The following is a 14,248-nucleotide window of genomic DNA, read 5'->3' as shown; positions in this document are numbered from 1 at the left end:
CATAAATTTGTGAAACTTGTCAAATTTCTCAATCCAAATACATAGGATTTGTAACAAAGATCAATAAATGTATACTGTTAAGGTGTACTAGAAGTAAGATAATTAGGTTTTTATCATATGGTAATAACTACTAAGTTTTACCTGAACGGGATACATCTACAAGAATATTAATGAAAGCATTTCTGAAATTTCAATTAACAACTTGGTTGGCTGCTTTGATTATGTTTAGAAGTTTACAGTGATTATTTGGCTTCCAGAATATTTTACAATCTTTGCAAAACATAAATTTTATAATTTAATTTAATGTTGCAGTTTATTAATCTTTTTAATATAATTCCTTACAGTTTTGTAAATTTTAATTACAAAATTAATTATTTGTTATACTAAGCATAAGTAGTAACAAATTTCAACTTCATTATTAAATTCTGGGCATTTGCTGGTATTATGTAAATGTAAAAATAAGTGTGTTACATTCTTCTAATGTAAGAAATATATTTTTTTTAATAAATGGAACTAGTATATACATCATATCCAGAAAGTCCCTTTACTTAAAATTTTAGCAATACACGTAGAAATTTGATTTTTGTCCGATTTACTACGGTCATAAAGATTAAAATGTGGTGTTGTGCTGGCGTAAATTATCACTTAGAAAATTAGGTCACTTTCCAAGAGGTATTTATTAGCTGCTTAGCTTTTTTTTCCTCCAACCTATGATTTATCAAAAACTAATCATCACTTGATAGTAAGGAAAATATTACAATTACAAAGAGAATTTTATTGCTGCACAGAAAAGAAAGCAGTGCTTAATACAGGAATGTGAACGACAAAAATAAATATCACCAGAAGCAATATGGCTGCTATTATTGCAAGATTTGACTGCATTATAAATAAATAAATACATATACACAATGTGCCAAATAAGTAATGAGACAACTAGCATCGAAACTAAGAACTTTATCTTAATTTTACAGTTACATGGTTCAAAATAATCCCCTTACACCTCCAAACAACATTTACATCAATCATACAAGTTATTGAAAGAACACTAGAAATCCTGATTGTGTATCTCCTTCAGTCTATCGCTCACAGCATTCTTCTTTTAAAATACATTTAATTTTTGGAAACAAAAAAAATCTGTACGTGCCAAATCACGTGAATGGGGAGTTCAAGCATACAAATCTGTTTTGATGCTAAAAACTGTTTTTCAGGTAATGCACAGTGAGCCGGTGCATTGTCATGCAGAAGAACCCAACTCTTGCTTTGGAACAAATTTGTCTTGACATGACGCATGCGAGCAAAGAAATGTTGCACGACTCCTAAGTAGTCCGGTCGCTATTGTGCCCTCAGGGATCACAATTGTCTTGATGCATGATTTCTGGAACCAGAGTTTCTTCTGCCTCTGTGATGATGTTCCATGCCATTTCATACTTTCAAAGACAATTTGTCTTTGGGTAGTGCTTGAAACACCTTTGTAAACTTCTGATGCAGTTTTTCCTAATTTACAGTAAAATTTTATCACAGCTCTTTGATCCATGATACTGTGTTTAACCGCCACTAATTGCGCAATGTTACATTCATGGCTGCTGTGCATGAACTGGCTGACTCATTGACCATGGTCGAAGCATCTGCGTGTACACCATAATCTAGCAAGTGAAATGGTTACCACATTTCTTTAAAACATTAAAAAAAAATGCCAAATGGCTTCGACAGCACATGGCACTAACCTAGTAGTAGCCCTGAGAAGGGCCGTTTTTGTAATAGACTGGATCGATGGTTCGTTGTATTTTATAAACCTTGTAGTAGCCCTGAAAAGGACAGTTTTTGGTTTAGCTCTGAGAAGAGCTGTTGGATCCAGAAGCTGGTCTCTGGCAAACTTGACTTGTCTGTAATCAAGTTGCAACTCGTCCATTGAAATCAGACCAGGCTTTCCTCTCAGGGGCAGTTGGGATCTACTACAGTGTGGCAGTGGTGGTCCCCAGAGCCTCAGTGTTGGGTCAGTGGTCTTTTGCCAACTCGGCCAAGGCGGTTCTCCCTGAGCGATCCCACACTGGGCTGCTCCTGCTGCTGAGTCTGCCGGGCAATTGAAACCCAGCGAGCTGGAGTGCGAAGTAACAACAACCACGTCCAGCAGCTTTCTTGGTGGGCTGGCCAGGCCTGCTGCTCTGGTGGGGATGTTTGCAACTGCCAGGAGGTCCCAGGCTGAGGCAGCCAGATAACTTCTTCTTGGTTTCCCCCAGATGGTGGTCGACGATGAATTAAAAATTCACTCTCGTGCACGCTCTTTTAATGGGGCCTGTGAGTGGTGGGGGTGCAGTGCCGCTGTGGTGGAAGAACTGCATTGTCATCTACATGACAGGAGTGATGCTTGTACCAATGCATATGTGTACTATACTCCCGCTGACATCTAAGCTGCTATTGTTGCCATCCGCAGATATTATGTTTTATATATACATATATATATATATGTATGTATGTGTGTGTGTGTGTATGTGTGTTTATGTGCACACTTACATGAGTGTGTGAATGAATATTATTTTATTGTAATATAGAGCAGCACTATGGAAAAAAAAAGAAGACTGATGGGAAAAAGAAGAAAATTTACAAAAAATTGATTTTATTTCTCAGATAAATTCAGTACATTAACTGATTAAAAAAAGCAGATTTATAAATTTTTCTTCTAGGATAGTTACAAACACTGGATAACTAGTTACTAAACAAAGAAAATTGTAAAATAATGTTTCAATGAAAAGTAAACACTGATTTAGTATGAAGTGAATAAAAACATAAAATAAAAATAAAAAGCATGAATAATGTGAATGAAGTCAAACATTTTTGTGATTCTTTGTTAGAACTCGTAAAACTATTTTGAATTGGAGGTCTTATGCAAACTTAAGGGCTACAATGTTTTATTACTTTTTAACTATTTTATCCTCACAATCAGCTTGGACCCACATAACTTTGAGAGAACTAACAAAAAATAAAATCTGATGGTGCAAGACTGAAACTAATGTGGTTGTGGCAACCTCCCAACCCAACTTTTGAATAGCTTCCTATGGGGATAGGCGTTATGCAGAATAATTATGACTTTTGAGAGAAATGAAAAAAACAACAACATTTCTTCCTTGTGGATGAAGCTCTATTTTTCTAACATATCACAATTGTACTCAATAATTCTATCAGAATAGTTGATATTTTGTTCTTCAAAATAATTACAATAGACTGGGACATTACAATCTGAAAACACCATTAACATCATTCTACCTGAATTAAAGGCAAAGTGATGCTTATTATTCACTTTATTTTTCAATATATTTCTTGTTCATATTTTTAAATCTGTCATATACTTGCTTTTACCACTATCACTGATTAATTAAATGACTATAAAAATTGTAATTTATTTAATAACAATGAAATTAATGCTACTTTTCTATGACAATACTCAAAATAATAATAAATTAGTGGAGTTAGACCAAAAAAAATTGATCAGACATGCGTTTTGTTTTGTAGCTTATATTAAAATTTGAAATTTCCTTTTTAATTTGATGTATTATTCGCATTCACATGATTTTTAGTAATATTTTTATCGATTATCTAAACGTGTTGTCAAATCATTTATTTCGATATTTTTAAACTTTGTCTTGGTAAATTTCAATTTTCTCACAAACTAGTTCATCTGTAGCCACAGATGAACACATCATAGGAATATGTGCTCCACAGATGGAGCACATCCTAGGAAACAGAACACTTTGAACTAGGTAGTATTATGTTACCCATATTGGTGCTGTTACAAGTAATTAGTGTTTTATACTTATGTGAGTTAATGAAGTGAACAATAGTGTTTGTTCACTAAAAATTTTGTCATCTTTTGTCTTTTGAGTAGTGTATTTTTTTACATTCTTTCAAATATGACGAAACCAAAAGGAAGTTTCAACAAAAGGAAAAACAAAAGGAACCAACATTATAGAAAGAATCCAGCTGTTCCATTTGAACTTTTAAACTTCAACTCTGAATACATTTTGAATACAAATAGTGAAACTTCTCAAAGTACATCAAAAAGGAAACTACACTTAAGTGATTATTCCCATGTATAGATATAAGTTCAAAAAATATAATTATTGATATCAATATTCTAACCTCAATTATAAATGATAACCTTGCTTGTAAAACATGTAGTTGTCAGGTCACATTATCAGAAAATCAAAATGAAAAGAAGGGTTTAGTGTGCAAGTTGAGACTTTGGTGTGATAAATGTGATAAAAAAAATACTGGACATCTGAGAAGTGTAAAAATAATAATCTATTTGATAATAATTTTAGGTTGTTTTATGGTTTGTGATGCATTGGGCAAGGTTTAAGGGTAGGAAGAACACTCTGTACCTGTTGAATCTTCAAAGTCCAACATGGAATTACAAAAAATATACATCAGTTGTAGCTCAAGGTGTAAAACAGATTGCTGAACAGTCTATGGTTGATGCAGTTAACGAAGCTGTACAAGTAAATGAAGGCAAAAGTGATATATGTATAGCTTATGATGGAACATGGCAGAAAAGAGGGCCACATGTCAAATAATTCATGTTCTGTTGTGGCAATACAGGAAAAATTCTTGATGTTAGGTTTTAAACTAATGTTGCCGAAAATGTACTGTAGCTAAAAGTACCAAAAATAAAACCACAGTAGCTTATCAGCCTGAATGTTTTAACAATTATGATGGGAGTAGTGGTGACATGGAAGTGGAATCAGATCTTGCAATTTTCAATAGTTCTGAAGCTAAGCAAGGAGTTGATTATGTAACTTTTCTTTGTGATGATGATTGAAAAGCATTTTAGTCTGTTGTGAAGAATAAAGTACATGGTGATGCTGAAATTACCAAACTGAAATGTATAAACCATATCCAAAAAAGGGTACATGCCTTCAAAATTTAAAACAGGTTCTTGGGAACAAAAAGCTTTCAGATGGTAAAACAATAAAAAAACAGGGGGCGGCGGTCGACAATAGTAATAGATCAGCTACAAAATTACAATGGAAAAGCAATCAGAGGTAACACACATGATCTACAGGCTATGAAAAAGGCAGTGTGAGCTACTTATTTTCAAAGAGTATTAACAGACAAAAAATCTGTACACAGTCTTTGTTCTGACGACTGGTGCAAGTATCGAAAAGCACAAAAAGGTACTGTAGAGAAATTTAAGCAAAAAATCCCTATTCCAGAAGGAGTGATGCAGGCCATCAAACCAATTTATCAGGACCTTGCCAACCCTGAGTTACTAGCAAAGTATTTACATGTAACATCACAGAACGTAAATCATTTAATTTTGTACTTCAGTGAAGAATCAGGCGTACTTTGTACTTTGCAATCAGGCGTTCATGATGCTGTTATTACTTACTATGTTGCAAATATTGGTCAAGTAAAAGTGCTTGAACATATGGAACAAAAATCAGCTAGAACGCTATCAATATGTTGAAATGTATTGATAAGTTGCTCATCACAAAAATGGAAATAGCTGCAAGAGATGACGAAATTAGCCAGATCAGTGAGAAAAAAAGAAAATTGGCTTTCAAAGTAGCAGAAGAAAATGGTGCCTACAAACCAGGAGGGCTTCTAAAGTGTAGCTGTCTAAGACTGCAACATAAAGTGATTTCAGTTTTTCGAATTCAATTGCAATTTTTGCAATATATTTTTTTGGGGATAAATGACCCATTTTCTAAAAAAACTACAAAAGGTACAAGGCTGAAATTTTTGTACATGTTTAACTTGTTATTGTGTTACTATGGATCCACATTTATGATTCTACACGGGATTTATTAAAATAAAAAATATTTCCTGCAAAAAATCATCCAAAAGTGGAGCTGGTCAGGGGAACATTTTTTTAAAAGTACATATAAGTGATTGATTGAGGATCAATGGATTTGTATTATATATATAAACATACCCAGAAAATTTCATACTTCTACTATCAGAGGTTATTGAGAAAATGGGTCAGAAAATTGTCAAATTTAACACTGGCAAGATATATCAAAATAAGAGGGGATATAAGATAATCCCCTCTTAACATAAAATAATTTATATGTTGAAAAAATTAAAACCTAAATGCTGGTTTTAATTTTTCCTGACTGGCAAACTGTAATGTTTCCATTCCATACTCTGACATTTGGATTCAGGTTCAATGTGATGTCCTTCTTGTAAAAACCATTATTTAAATTTTCATACAATGTTAATTTGGAAGTGTGATTTTGAATGAAGTCTCAGAACCCACCTTGAACATGGTATGCAGTAATTCAAGATCATCATGGATAATGGAATGGACACTGCCAATACTCTCACTATATATTTCAGATATCCCAAATCTTAATGAATCTGTCCTTTGGAATAGAATCATTAATGTAATTTTGTTAAGCTCAGTCAAAACCATTATTTGTCAATCCACATATAAAAATGTCCATATTAATACACTTTTTAGTTTCAGTTTATTCTATTAAATATAAATATTTCCACTGTTGTAATTTGTTATAGAACGACTCTCAGATATTGAATTGTTCAGTAATAGAATGATGTTTCTAACAACTTAGATAATGGGGTTATTTCTTAACTCTAAGATACAAAATGATAAAACAGAACTTTCTTGCTAATTATCTTAATCTCTGTACTATATATACAAAAATAATTATTTATTACTTTTATAAATTAGATTAAATGATATTTGCTACTGCATATCAGAAAGTAAATTGTTGGCATTTAAAAAATACAACCTTAATATAATAAATAGATAAAAAGTAATTTATAATTTTGTTTTTATTAAATGTACATTTTTTTGTGTGTAAAATAACATTATATCACATTCACGTAATAAAGCAATTTTTTTTCCCTGGTAATACTTGCCTGTTGCAATTACAAACTATTAAATAAATTAATAAATGCAAATAGCATGCACTGAAACTGCATCCAATTTGTGATAAAAAACTATAGTGGACAATAGGAATTGCTTTATGAGGCATAGAATTTAAATGTTAGTTAATCTTTTATTCAAATATATTACTTTTGTTGTTTCAAGTGTTAGAGAACCATCAGTTATAAGGATGCAGCAATTTAATCTTACTCAGGCCCAAAAATTGTATTATTAAAATAATCATTTATCTTCATAACAATTAGAATATAAAAAAAAATTTGTACTATAAAATAAATTTGTCAGGCAAATTATGTCAAGTTATAGGAAGACAAACAGCATCTTATTGGGTATCACAAAAAAAAATCAAATAGGAATTCTATACGAGATAACAGCATCAAGTAAATACATCTAACTGCATAAACTTGTAAATTAATTAATTAAGTCCTGTTAAATACATAGTAATACCAATCTTCCAATTTAATTATACAAGAATAAAACTTAACTAAATCACCTGATTTATAACAGATTCTCTTCATTTTAAGAATATGCTACACTTAATTTTATGCCTTTTTACCGAATACACCCATAGGAGGAATGGTAATGTATTGTATGTATGTTTGTTTGATCCCTCTGCAGCTTCACTGATCTAACAAATTACAACCAACTTTTGAATAGTAACAGGTCTTCTATCTGGAAGTAATATGGGCAATCCTAAATTGTTTTATCTTTGAGAGGTGTCAAGATTTAAAAATTAACTACTTTCAAATTTTAATGATGGTATTCTATAAATGATAAAAAAGAAACACTTTTTGCCTCTAGCGATTTTTTTCTAAGTTCCAAGAATAAATTAAAAATGTGCCCAGTAGAAGGAACCAGGAATACATCACAGCTAGCACCCATCTACACGCTACATGCTGCCAGTGTGCGATGCATTGCGTTGCGCATTAATGATGGAGTACGACAGGTCTCCTGTGCACAATATCTCTATCTATTATCATTATGTGACAAGTTAAAACAAGAGCAATATCCCTAACTCACATCAATAATTTTAATAAACCAATACACATAAACAATACATGCAAATATATTACCATTCAAATCTATTTAAATTGCATGTTTCTAAGAAAAAAAATTATACCAGTATCGTATCTAGATGACTACTTCATTTGACTGATAAAGTTATGGAAACAAAAAAAAAAAAAAATCACTAAATAACGTTAATAAAAAACAAAAAACCAGACTGTCACATCTACCTAGAATAATTATAAAAAATTGTTTTCTTTGAGGCATTTTTTCACGAACGGTATACAGTGACTTTGTAATGTGAGATTTGATATTTCTACATTTTATGTTGAGTCAGGTGCCTGTGTAGGCTATATGAGATACTGACTTTAATGGCCTCCATTTTGTTAAGACAAACAGGCACCCGAATACAACATAAAATGTAGGAGTAACATTAAATCTAAGATCACAGACTAACTTACTGTTGTTATTGTTCTGGGTAATATTTTTATGTTTTGTGTTATGTGTTTAACTTGCTTTTTCCTTCTACAGGTACCTACCTGTAGAAGTGAACTACCTAGTTTAGTTCCTTCGATTAGTTCAGTACTTCCAGTCTTATTTAAGACTCTGTGAGATGCGTTTTGTTTTGAGTTCATTAAATAGTAATACACCGATGGGTATGTCACTTGTGGCATTTACATCGGTGGCATCCTGGCCGAGGGTGACTGGAATATGTCAAAAGCCAAGGTTTCAAAGATGACCTCTGGTAACGCCCATAATGGCTGTGAACAGAGGGGTGGGGGAGGGTGTTTTCCCTTACAGGCGTCAGGATGTATCTTGAAAAATCTTGATATTTACTGTGTCAGGACTGATACCTAGATCTCTGTGATTGTATGGGCAGTTCAAAGTTCTTTTACATTTATGTTCTGTGCATAATTCTGTTCACATTTGTTTTGTTAGGTTTCTATGTTTTTGTTTTTGTTAATGTGCGTTATCATACTGCTTGTGTTGTTTCTGTTGCTGTCCTGCTTCTTGCTTCACGATTTTCCTAGTTTTAATATTTTTATGGGCGTTGTTCTCTTGTATGAATACTTTTATAGTTTTGTTATTTTGCGGTAGTTTTTATTATTACTTGTTTTCTTGTTAGGGTAGTTGGTTTTGTTGTTTATTATTTCATGTTTAGCTGTGTTATTGTTGTCTTTGAATGCTTTGAATATTCTTGTTTTCTCATTACTGTCTTCTAATTTTAGATTTTATCTTTTTGGATTTATTACTTTATTGTTTTACTATTGTGGTTTCATGTGTATTTAGTTCTCGTTGATATTATGTGTTGAGTTCACTTTCCTGTCAGGTAGGTTGTGCAGCTCAATCAGTGTGGCCTCATTTGAGACATAAGTTATCAGTTTAGGGTGTATCATGTTAAGCAACGTACACCCATGTGAATGTAACTTGTGGCATTTGCATCAGTGGTATCTGGACAGCGGTCGGACTGAAATATGTCTTGAGGCTATTGAAAATGACCTCTGGTAAAGCCCCTAATAGCTGGGTACAGAGGTGGTGACATGGCGGTCAGACCCATCACATGATGGGTGTCTTTTCCTCAGGGTCAAGATGTATCCTGAAAACTGCCTGTGAGAAAAGAAAGAAAGACTTGTCTAACAATTTTTTGTTTGTTTTTCATAATTATTTTAAGTAGATGTGTACAATTAGTTGTAGGGTTTATTATTTTTTAATAATTATTTTATTTTGTAGTATTTTATATAGGATTTGGATTGATCTAAGACAAGAAAACAGAAAAATTAAATAATGGAAATATAATGACCATCAAGAAGTAGAACAGCTACATAACTTTAAACAACTAACCAACCTGAACTGGCTTCAGCCAAGTCCCCTATCTTCGGTAATGCTTCATTCTCATTCTCATTTTCATCCTCATCCTCATCTTCATCTTCATCTTCATCAGAATCGTCTGTGTATTAAGTTAAAGTTTATAAAAACAATTATATTTAGAAATAATTAAACAATTTATTTGTCATATCAAGCAATTCTCTACAAGCAAAATCTCATAAATTCTATAAATGCATCTTATAAATGCCATAAACATAATATAGCTTTTTAAGGGTGCTCATGAACATTTAACTGGACTGGGCAACCAAGATACTGAATTTTGAAGAATTATTTTAATCAACCTCAATATAATTTACATTCAAAAATACGTAAAGTAGCCAATCTCATTGTAAAAAGATAATTTCTTAAAACCATTATAACTGAAAATTAAATCAAACATGGATTTTGTTTTTAATCTTTCAATGATTTATAAATTATACTAATAATATATTAGAGAAGTAAAATTACTCTCACAATTGTCCTAAGGATAAAGTAAATATAAATAGATTTTTCATAAAACTAACTTAAAAATGGGAAAATGACCAACGAATTCCTATCAAGTGACTTGAATAAATAAATCAAATTTGAATATGTTTGAAAAATAATATACATACTATGTAATTATATAAGTTAGAGATACAATACTATATAAGCTTAGCAATTCCTTAAGCTTACAAAATTGTTTTAAGGTATACAAATGTTACAATAACATAATAAAACGCTTCGTCCATGATAAATAGAATATCTACAGGATAAGGAATACAGCCAATTAATTGGAGCACTTTCTCAGGAATATGACATTTTTGTGTTAGTTAATAGAGTGCAGATTGTGGATTAAAAAAAACAGCAAATTCAGATTTCACACTAAGTGTTATCTGACAGCTGTGAGAAAATTCTGTATCTACAATGGTCAAGACACCATTATTATATTTTAAGTAACAATCTTACGTGAAGCCATTATTATATTTTAAGTAACAATCTTACGTGAAGCCATCATTATACTGTTCCAGGTTTTGAGCATGGGATTCTGGATTGGTTTTCCTATAAATAAGATGCACAAAATATTAAGAATATTACTTTACAGTAAAAATGACAATAGATAGATCACTGGATCACAGCACTGAGAAAAGACGATGCAGTATGCAAATGAGAACAAATGAAAGGATGCCAAGAAGTTATAATTATGGAATAGAAGGAATATATCATGGTTGGTTACACTGAAGAGCAAAAGTAGATTGTATAAAATGCATATATGCAAATTTCAAAAGTTTGGAGGAAGATGATCAAACTAGGCAAAGCACAAATTGCTTGACAAGACAGAAGCCAGGAGAATGGATGAAATGTCACTGGTAATGTAATCAAACTGTAGAATATTTTATTGGAACCAAAATAACATTTATATATAGCTGTCAATTTAAGTCAACGATTTTCTCCGTAAATAAGTGTCTTAACTCCCAGAGATAATTGGAAAATAAATACAAGCTAATAAAATGCAAGTAATACTTTTAATTTTTCCAATTGCTATATCTAATTTACAATGTCTCATCACCCTCTGCAACTTCTGCCTGCAGTGTACTTCAGTTAATTACAAACAAAATTTTGTCCAATGTGTATTCAAAATCCTGCAGGGATTTGTAAATTTGAATCCTTGCATTCAAATACAAGGTAAGTTTGATTTCTTCGTGGAAAAAATGGACTAACTGCTGCTGAAATTCACTAGGAACCTTAATCTGTTAACAGCAAAGATGTTATGAAATGCAGTTTGTGGCAGAAGGGTGTCACGATGAAGAATGAAGTAGAAGGCTTTTCTTTGTCACTGATTAATTCATTCAGAAAATTAAACAAAGATTTATATCGATCAGCGTTCAATTAATGTGCTTCTCAGAATTCCCATAATAAATTAGAATTCATTTATAATAATTAGAATTTATTAGAATTCTAATTATAAATTAAAATTTATTTATAATAATAAAAATCAGAATTCCCATAATTTAGGGTCTTGCAGTAAGCATCAGAATGCTTACTGCAAGACCCTAAAAAAGTATCTTGTGATACAAATGATGGTAAAGTTAATGTCCTGAGTACTGTATACTAATGTCAATCTTGTGCACAGTTACATAAGTTGAAGAAGGCCTTAAAGTGTTAAGTTTTCATGTATTCTTTGCACAGCATTGATGTTGCACTAATGCAAGTGACTGTCACTTATTCATGAATATGACAGAAAATCTTTTCACATCTGTGAGATCCAAGATTAATGATAATCAAACAAGCAAAAGCCTTGTAAATTTACATATATGGAAAAAGGTGAAAAATTATACATAAATGGAAAGATAATTCTAAAAGTTATTTACATCACAATTCTAAGACACAAAATTGTTAAAAAATATTTTATGATCATTATATTTTCATTTTCTGAAATCCTTTACATACCTCCATACTTCTTTGAACAACTTTGACCGCAATTAAAAATAAATGCTAGTAACTGGAAAGAAGTAAACAATACAAAAGGTATGTTCAATTAATTAGAAACAATTATTAAAGATTTACAGTATTTCAAATCACCATCTTTAGTCCCATCTAACTATTATATTAATTTTTACAAATTAAGCCTAATCTGATATTTTTGTATTACATTTTAATGTAATTTATCATTTAATGTAAATTTACAAACACTACATAAACCAAAGAAATAATATTATTTGAAATGTAAATATTGACAAATTGATAAGAAGTTATATCATACACTATGTTTACACTTGTATTTTCTTCCTACCTTTTAAAAATATTTCTAAAATCTATTTTACATAATTATTTGTAAAACATTAACAGAAAGAAAAACACTACTTGACCACTAACTAATAATCACAATCTTATTAATATCTATATTATTAGCTATGATTCGGTTTTTTTATTTTTAGCTGAAAATATTTGAATATTGATTAGATGAAATATAAATTATCTCTCTTTTCTGGAGAGGAGAGAAAATTTTATTTCTCCAATTAAAGAACTCATTTCGAAATTTGCAATTATTAAACCCTTCCATGTTGAAAAGTAGGATCTCAGGTATACCAAAATTTAATATGATTAACTTCGCTAAAACTTGCTATTGGGAGTTCTTGGTAAGATGTAATACTTAAAATATAAGTAATATGCCAGTTATATTCTGCTCTTAACAGACAACATATTTTATAGTTTATAACATACAACTTGTAATATTTATAACATATTGTTTTGTAATAACTAAAACATATTAATATTTAAAATATTTTTTCTAAATATTATGAACTGCATATTACTTAACTATGAAAATTTTCGTTCTTCAGCACAGAATATAACTGTAATTTTAGTTGTATCTTACCAAAGAGTCCCTCCCCAATAATAAGATTCAACTTCCAGGGCCTAATAAATAAAAAACTTTTTTAGGGTAATACTTTCATATTATTATTGCCTGGGTCAAAAAATTGCAAAAAGCCCCTTCTTGGATATTAAAATAAGGTTAAAACATAGATGAAAACCAAGATAATAATAAAAAAAAAACAAAAACATAACCATTAGGATAAAATATACAATATGAATTCAAAAAATAAAAATTTATGGTTGCTTAACATTTAACTTTATGAAGTATATTGATTCTTCTTAGAAGTAACAATACCCAATATTTCTCATTTCTATTTTCCAATATTTTAATTTCCTACGATGCAACCAATGTCTCTGTAATTTGAATTTGTAACATAAAATAATAAAATGAAATTTGTCTGTATCATGCTATAAGTTGTGTGGAATTATAAATTTATGTTTTACTTATGCTAAATTTGAGCAGCAACTATGTCACATTAATAATGTACCATTTAATTTCTGGAGGATTATGTTATTATTAAATTTCTTTACAGATTTACTCTTTGTTGTTATTTTACAATGAAAATATATACAAGAAAAAAATACATGCATGCAATATTTAAGCCCACCAATGCCCAGTTAGTTAATAAAGTAGGAATCATATCATATTGTGGCCCCCTCTGTAACAAAAATAAAAATTCTAAATGGTTGCCAGTCAAATGAATGAAAATTAACAGAATAGAGGATTCCATACTGTATGTTGCAGTTAAAAAGTATATTGAAAAGTCCTTATTGAGACTTCAAAAATGGGGAAAAAGAGTTTTCTAATTACAATAATTAAGGATTTGCAGAAATTCAATTACTACGAAAATCATTTTACATAAACCACTTTTCTTTAGAAGGCTGTCTGTAATTTCAGGACAATAAATCTCACAATATAAAAAAAATTAATTTAGTTACATAAAAATATAAACTAACATGTTTAAATATGTACTATGTACACCAAACTGTCCATTGCATAAATAAAAAATTTTTTACCTATAAAAGAAAATTTAGTTACTGGAAGGACATAATTGAGGGTTCACTTAAAATTATTTTGTAAAAGAACTTATGCGCAAACTGCACAGAATTTAAAAATCT

At 30.7% G+C, this 14,248-nt stretch overlaps 1 protein-coding gene across 2 annotated transcripts in view; it reads right to left on the bottom strand.

The window, feature by feature from the left end:
- The window catches only part of LOC142317886 (46 kDa FK506-binding nuclear protein-like), a 77,180-nt gene that overhangs the window by 24,443 nt on the left and 38,489 nt on the right, over positions 1 to 14,248 (bottom strand). Inside the window, exon 6 of one of the 2 annotated variants that reach the window (XM_075354430.1) lies at positions 9,753 to 9,854. The exons of the other annotated variant lie outside the window; for it this stretch is intronic. Coding sequence (XP_075210545.1) covers positions 9,753 to 9,854 — 102 coding nt within the window. The remainder of the gene's footprint in view (positions 1 to 9,752; positions 9,855 to 14,248) is intronic. 2 annotated transcript variants of the gene reach the window in all.

Source organism: Lycorma delicatula, chromosome 1 (assembly GCF_047948215.1).
Source record: "Lycorma delicatula isolate Av1 chromosome 1, ASM4794821v1, whole genome shotgun sequence".
NCBI classification, from domain to species: Eukaryota; Metazoa; Arthropoda; class Insecta; order Hemiptera; family Fulgoridae; genus Lycorma; species Lycorma delicatula.
This window is presented reverse-complemented; position numbering and strand designations above follow the sequence as displayed.